General features: G+C 46.7%; 1 protein-coding gene across 1 annotated transcript; it reads right to left on the bottom strand.

Moving 5' to 3' along the window:
* Positions 1-7,013: 7,013 nt before the first annotated feature.
* LOC103274506 (keratin-associated protein 17-1) lies at positions 7,014-7,343 on the bottom strand. The gene has a single exon (XM_008071951.1). The coding sequence runs from the start codon at positions 7,341-7,343 to the stop codon at positions 7,014-7,016; it is 330 nt and encodes a 109-aa protein (XP_008070142.1).
* Between the last annotated feature and the right edge of the window lie 472 nt (positions 7,344-7,815).

The following is a 7,815-nucleotide window of genomic DNA, read 5'->3' as shown; positions in this document are numbered from 1 at the left end:
CAGGGTCCGCTTATGAGCGAGAACATGTGGTACTCAGTTCTTTGTTTCTGTGATAGATCACTGAGTATGATAGACTCTAAATCCATCCAAGTTACTATGAAGTCCAAATTTTCTTCTTTTTTATGGCTGTGTAATATTCCATTGTGTGTATGTACCACATGTTTCTTATCCAGTCCAGCTTCAATGGGCAGCACAGTTGGTTTCATGTTTTTACTGTTGTGAATAGTGCTGCAATAAACATGAGTGTGCAGGTATCTTTTCTGTAAAGTGATTTAAGTTACTCTGGGTATATTCTCAGAAGGGGGATTACTGGGTCGTATGGAAGGTCAATTTCTAGTTCTTTTAGGAATCCGGGCTGGATTTTAAATGACACACCTTATATCCTTGATAGTCCCCAAAGCTATCAGCAATCCCATGAGGAGGGGTTCATCATCTCCATTAGTGATGAAGAAATGAGGGCAGAGGGTCAGAAAGTCTCAGCTACTTGATGAAGATCACACACTGTCCTTCATCCTCACCAACCTGTCCAGATCAACCTTTCCCAGGAGACTTCATCAAAGTCACACATCACGGCTGAGCCCACTGCCGCCTTCCAGCCTGTTCCAGCAGCCCTGCCCTGGGACATTTGCTCGACCTGTTCCTGGAAAGCACATGACCCAGCCTCTCTGCTCCTCCTCCTTGCCTTTGGAGATTTGGGAAGATCTTAAAAATAAAAAGCAGAAATAAAATTCCTCCAAGACCCAAAGGGGAAAGAGGAAAAACAAGAGGTCATGGGATGGATTCCTTGGCTTGTCTCAACGACATTGTGAACAAGAGATCTAGTTTGGCTACTGCTTAGGGCAGATGAGGGTTAAAGTGGACCTCAGGCCTCTAAACATCCTTGCCCAGTGTGGGCCTGCCCTCCCTGCACCATGCATTGTTGTCATCAATGCAAAAGGCAGGCTCTCCCTTGGAAGAGAAAAGCCATTGTGCCATCCATTTATCCTCCCTTTACTCATTAATTCTTGCAATCGTTGACTCTATTTCTCCTTCATTCATTCATTCAACTCAGCCAACAGTGGATTCTGTATGAGGGATGCTGAAAGCATCAATGGCAATTTTGGCCTCAAGGGTCCCAAGTCTAGAAAAAAGGTAGATACATCCATGAGCAATTATGGCACAGCATCCAAGTGCTAAGAAAGAAGGGTGCACAGGGTCTCTGGCGAAACATGGAAGAGACACTGATGTGGTTTGGGGGAAACTAAGGAAGCCTTCTCAAGTTATGAAGGCTCAAAGATGGAGGATGAACAGGGCTGGCAGAGGCAGGAAAGGGAAGGAGCTGTGAAGGTCAAAGACAAAAGACACAAGAGCACAGAGAATTCTAGAAGCAGTCAATGACTCCACGTAGCCAGGATGAAAAGCACAAAGGGACAGTGATGAGACTGGAGGGACTCCCAGACACCCAATCATAAGAGATCTTGCAGACCATGATTAAGAAGTGGGATTTAAAAGAACTGAGTACCATAAGGCTTCTGGGTAATTGCCCCAGATCCCTAATAGTCTCCCCACTTCCAGGCCAGCCGTCACCCTCCCTTCTCCACAGCCAGAGAGGCCTTTCCAAAGGGTAAACCCAATCAAGTTACTCCTCCACTTATGTTCTCACTCATAAGTGGACCCTGAATAGCTATCATAATACTACATGAAAGGGATTGGCAGTAGCGGGACATTGCCGGGGTTGGGGCGAGGGGGACATATAATGTCAGTAAGGGTATCTGATCCCAAACCAGGTGAAGTGAAGACCAATGAGAGTCCTAAACTTTACCTGTGTGATAACCACTTATGTATCTAACCCTGAATTGTACCCTGCCTCTTTAAAATTAAATAATAATAATAATAATAATTTACTGAGTATTTCTAACACAAAGAAATAATAAATGCTTGTGGTGATGGATATATCAATACCTTGATTTGATCGTTATACATTGGTATGCCTGTATCAAAATGCACATATATGCCATAAACATGTATAACTTTTATGTATCAATAATATATAATATTAAAAATATTTTAACAGTTTAAAGAAGTATTTTTAAAAAGAAGTGGGATTCTCTCACGATTCCTGGGGGTTTAAGCGGAGGAGTAACTTGATTGGGTTTGCCCTTTGGAAAGGCCTCTCTGGCTGTGGAGAAGGGAGGGTGACAGCTGACCTGGAAGTGGGGAGACTATTAGGGGTCTGGAGCAATTACCCAGAAGCCTTATGGTGACAACGCAAGCTGGGCAATGTCTTGGGACTGGAGCAATAAAAGAGGTTTTACACGTCTTAGTGGTTGGAGAAGGAAGATTAGGAACATAGAGTGCCACTCTTTTATGCATGGTTCTCAAGCAGTGAGGAAGAGGAGCTTGGTACAGCCCTGCAGAGGGGGAGGCAGAGGAGCCCCCAAGACCCCGCTCCCTGCCCTTCCTGGCTCCTCTCCTCCCTACCCACTTCTCTTCCTCAGCTAAACTAGCAACGAAATTCCAGATAGAGATAGTCTTCCTCGTGAAGAAATCTCTCATAAATTCTCTTAGCTGAGAAACCTACACAGCCTCATTGTTATGCTAGAATGTCATCTCCTCAAAGAATCCCTCCCCACTAAATGAAAGAGCGGCTCTTTCTGGAGCCTGTTTCTACTTTCTTCTTTGTAGGTCTTCTCACCACTTGACATCATATACAAGTAAGCACCATGAGGGCAAGGACCATGTCTAGTCGCTGATGTATACCCACTACCCAGAGCAGTGCCTGACATATAAAAGGCACACAATTAATATTTGTTGAGTGGATAAATGATAACCTCTGTGGATAGCTAAGAAGGGAAACCCTTTATCAGTAATTCAAAGAAATCACTACCTCTACTCGTGCAACCAGGAGACATGACAATGAGCAATAGGGTACTCAGCTGCTCTGAATCATAGCTGCTCAATGCAGGCCCACTGACCTCTGGGAAAGTGTGACCCATTGGCAGCTCCTGCTCTGGCTTTGGCCTTGTCCTGGGTGTTAAAGGGCCAATCTCCAGGAGGCCAATTCCAGCCAGAGCAAAAATGACTCACATAGTAGAGTCTGAAACTGAACCAGGGCAGAGTCAAATCTAAGATTCTCTCTAAAAAAAGACACTGCTAGCACAGCTGCATGTGTAAATGAAAACACAATGTGCTACCACTATACACCTGCTAGAACAACTGGAAATAAAAAGACTGAAATATCAAGTGCTAACAAGGACTTGAGGACACTCAGGTATTGCAGGTTGGAATACAAAATGGCACAGCAACTTTGCAATACAAGTTGGTAGTTTCTTTTTAAAGTTAAACATTTGCTTACCATTTACCCAGCATCTAATTCCTAGATATTTATCCGAAATAAATGAAGACATATGTTTACACAAGAAATTATAAATGAATGTTCATAGCAACTTTATTCATAATAGCCAAAAAACTCAAAATGACCCAAATGCCCATCAGTAGGTGAAAGGTGGTACCTATAGAAACCTAAAAGAAACTTAGCTTATACTTAGTTTAGTCTTTTTTGCCTCCACAAAGCCATTAGAAAGCATTCAGACATTCTACTGCAGGCCAAGCTGCAGCCTACCCCAATCCCTCAGCAAATCTCTACCAGGTGTAAGACAAGGAAAAAGCCATAAAAATGAAAATAAGATCACCTTTGGTCAAGGAGTTTGTGGATTGCAAATGCCTAACAAGTCTCTTGCAGGAAAAACCCCATCGGGGCCCAAACCCCCAAGTTAGACTAATCAGTCTTTTGTGACCTGTGTGACACAGACAAACCCCACCATGGCAGCAATCATGTGCCTAACCCACCCATCTGCCTGCTGTCCATCACCTGATGTCAGTACCTGCACTTGCCTGCCCCTTCGTGATGACGTGGAGAAGACCACCACCCAATCACCTTAATGATCTTCCCCCATCAAGGGGAATTGTTAACAGGACTCAACCACAAGCAACCAGCGGCCATTGCCTTGCTAGACTCTGGTATGGCCATGTGCTCTCTGAGCTATGGCTGTCACCATGCTCCCTGACTTTGACCCCCTCTTCCACCTTGGGGAGGTGTATCTTCTCTCTCCCTTCTCTTTCTCTCTCTAATTTACTTTTAATAAACTATATTTTTAAATCTAACTTCTGTGCAATTCTTTACATCCTCCATGCAACTTTGAATTGCACCCCAGATGGCCACATGTAAGAAGTGATCTCTTTTTAAATAAATCTTTTCTTTCATCTCCTTGTGTTACTTTGTGTTACTTGGATCTCTGGTTACTAGCGTGGACCTTTGGCACACTGGCTCCAGCGGTGCTGTGCCCCCTCCAGACCCTTCAGACTAACAGTAGGCAAATATGTTTTTGATGTAGTTTATTCATACAGTGAAATACTATTCAAAAGAGAGAAACAAACTATTGATGCCTGCAACAACATGGTTGAATACCGAAAATGCTAGGCTAGGTGGAAAAGAGTTCACATCACATGGTTTCTTTTGTATGAAATTCTAGACTTGGTGAAATCTATAGTAACTTAAATTTCAGACTGATGATTGCCTGCCAGGGTCTAGGGAAGCAAAGATTGACTGCAAGGAGAAACTGGGGAGTTTGGAGGGTGATGGAAAATTTCATATCTTGAGTACAGTGGTGGTTACATAAGTATATTCAACTATCAAATCACATCAAACTGTATACCAAAAATGGGAACATTTTATTTTATGTAAATTCTATTTCTATAAAGTTGAATTATACAAACTGAAACAATAATATTTTTTTTGAGTTGGAGTCTCACTCTGTCGCCCAGACTGGAATGCAGTGGCTGCTCCCGGCCACTGCAACCTCGACCTGCTGGGCTCCAGCGATCCTTCTGCCTCAGCCTTCCAAGTAGCTGGAACTACAGGCAAATGCTACCACGTCTGGCTGATTTTTGATTTATTGTAGAGATGAGGTCTCACCAAGTTGCCCAGGTGGGTCTTGAACCCACGAGCTCAGGCAATCCACTCACCTCAGCCTCCCAAAGCAAGGGATTACAGGCTGAGCCACCGAGCCCAGCTTGAAACAATAATTTTAAAAAGACAATGCTGAGCACAGTGGCTCATGTTTGTTATCCCAGCACTTTGGGAGTCTGAAGCAGGAGAATTGCTTGAGTCCAGGAGTTCAAGACCAGTCTGGGCAACATAGAGAGGCCTTGCCTCTGCAAAAAATTTTTAAAAATTAATTGGGTGTGGTGGCACATGTCAGTATACCAGTTACCTTAGGAGGCTGAGGCAAAAGGATGGCCTGAGCCCAGGAGGTCAAGGCTGCAGTGAGGCATGCACTCTGGGCAACAAAATGAGACCTTAACTCAAAAAAAGACAAAAAAGTAAAATGAAATAGAAAAAAAATTAAGCCAAAAAAGTCAAAGCAGGATAATCCTAGTTTTATTAGTAAGAATATTGTTCTTCCAGGACAAGAGTAGAATTGGCTTTACTCCACACATAGCCTAAGATCACCTTCAGCAAGAGATTGCATCAACTGTCTGGAAATTTAACCTCCAGGTGGACCTACATAGCTCAGGCAGCCCCCGCCCCCCCAGCAGAGGCACACCGTTTGTCTCCTCCCTAGGACTCAGACAGTAGAAATGCAGCTGGTCCAGGACAAGAAAAGTGAGACTGGGCCAAGCACAGGACTGGAGGAAGAAACCGGCTGCCTCGAACGTCCTCAGCAGAACGTTCACAAGCTCTACCTCAGAAATTCCTTCCATTCAGAACCAAGCTCAAGTTACCAAAGCCCCCTCCTCTGATGCTGCCAGAAAGTTCCTACCAAGTCTGAAACCGTCCTGCAGAATCATCCTAGGAGAACTGCAGTACAGAAGAAGAAGCCTCTCAATCAGGATTAAATTTGGCGAGCATCAGCAGTTACCCAGGAGCTTTTGAAAACACAGGTCCCAGCTGGGCATGGTGGCTCATGCCTGTTACCCCAGCATTTTGGGAGGCCGAGGCAGGAGGATTGCTTGGGTCCAGGAGTTTGAGACCAGCCTGGGCAACATAGCAAGACCTTGTCTCTACAAAAAAAAAGAATCAAAAAATTATCTGGGCATGATGGCACACACCTGTAGTCCAGGCTACTCAGGAGGCTGAGGCGGAAGGATCACCTGAGCCATGGAGGTTGAAGCGGCAGTGAGCCATGATCATGCCACTGCACTCCAGCCTGGGCAACAGAGTAAGACCCTGACAAAACAAACAACATAGACCCTAAGTCACCCTAGGCCCTAGAGTTAATGGACCAAATCTCTAGTGGTGAAGCCTAAGGATCTGTCTTTTTAAAAACCTCCCAGGTGAATCTTATGCAGTGCAAGGAAGCGTCATCTATGTCTGCGGTTGCCAAACTTCAGTGCATAAGATTATCAGAGGTTTTTGTTAAAAACACAGATCCCTAGGAAACACCCCTGAGGATACAGATTCCGCATGTCTCAGGGAAGACCTGGAGTCTCCAGGTTTAACCAGCCCCCGGGTGATTGCAATCCACAAACCACATTTCGAAAACCCCAGAGTGGATGCCGGAGTACATTTTCCTAATGCAGTCTCCAGGAGCGGGGTCAAGGACGAGGCAAGAGAACTAATCAGGTGATGCCAGCATGCTCGAATTTATTAAGAGGTTAACAGAGAAGATGGATCCTTGCATCTCAAAAGCAGCAGAAAGCCAAGGAAGAGGCTCAATCCCAAAGACACCTTGAAGGAGAGGATGAATGCCTTAGAGAACAAGACATTTGACTTCGCGCAAATAAAGCCATGAGGATTCACCCTTGGAGCTCGGGGAATCACTCTGCAGGGACCCAGTTTTAATCTCTCGCCAGGATACGGCTCGTGTTCATGGTGCCTTGACACTCAAGGGTAGGTGCTGCAGAGCAAGCCCCCCCTCTCCAAATCACACAAGAGGCAGGACCCTGTCTGGGGGTGTGGAGGGTTCTGGAAACCAGGGAGTAGAGGAAGGCCTTCAGTGAGACTGCGTCCATGGTGGTGCGGGAAAAAGTCTTCATTTTGTGTCGCACACAGGTGTGGGCTGGCAGCACACAGGCCCACAGCACCCGGACCCACAGCAGCTTGATCCACAGCAGCTGCCTCCACAGCCTCCACAGCCTCCCCCGCAGCCACAGCAGCTCGATCCGCAGCCAGAGCCCCCACAGCCGGAGCCCCCGCAGCCGGAGCCCCCGCAGCCGGAGCCCCCACAGCCACAGCAGGACGCGCAGCAGGGCCCGCAGCAGCCGCAGCAGGACCCACAGCAGGCCGGCTGGCAGCAGCACTCCTCACAGCAGTTCTGGTCCTGAGCGCAACAGGTGAAGCAGTCCCCAGGGCAGCACCCCATGGTCCCGGCTGGTCAGGTCGCAGGTCGGGAGCGCGGCCGGAGTGCCCCAAGACTGCCCGTGGCCAGCCGGATGGCAGCTTTTATAGCCCCTCACCCGAGGGTGTCGGCACGAGGGACAGGATGTTGTCTTTGTTGTTATTTGTGCCAGTTTCCATAAGAACATCTCATTAACTGGCTGTTTATTTTCCAGCCCGGAGTACCTCAACTCATAAAAAAGCCCCACTCCTTCCAAGGGCTGTTTGTCCAGAGGGTAAAAATACGCCTTCGAAAGACCTGTCATCATGGCCAAACACGGGCCAGCCGTCATTTGACCAGGTTGAAGAGAGGAAGGGGAAGCCGGCTGCAGACTCTGCCTCTGGCATGAGGGGGCTCGTTTCCCACCTCCTCTCTGGTGACATGTTGGCAGTGGACCTGGTTTTCCATGGATGCTAATTCTGGAAAAACAGACGGCAACAGCTGGATGCCCTGTTCC

This window comes from Carlito syrichta, unplaced genomic scaffold (assembly GCF_000164805.1).
Source record: "Carlito syrichta isolate Samal-C Ts95f unplaced genomic scaffold, Tarsius_syrichta-2.0.1 Scaffold314793, whole genome shotgun sequence".
Taxonomy (NCBI): Eukaryota; Metazoa; Chordata; class Mammalia; order Primates; family Tarsiidae; genus Carlito; species Carlito syrichta.
This window is presented reverse-complemented; position numbering and strand designations above follow the sequence as displayed.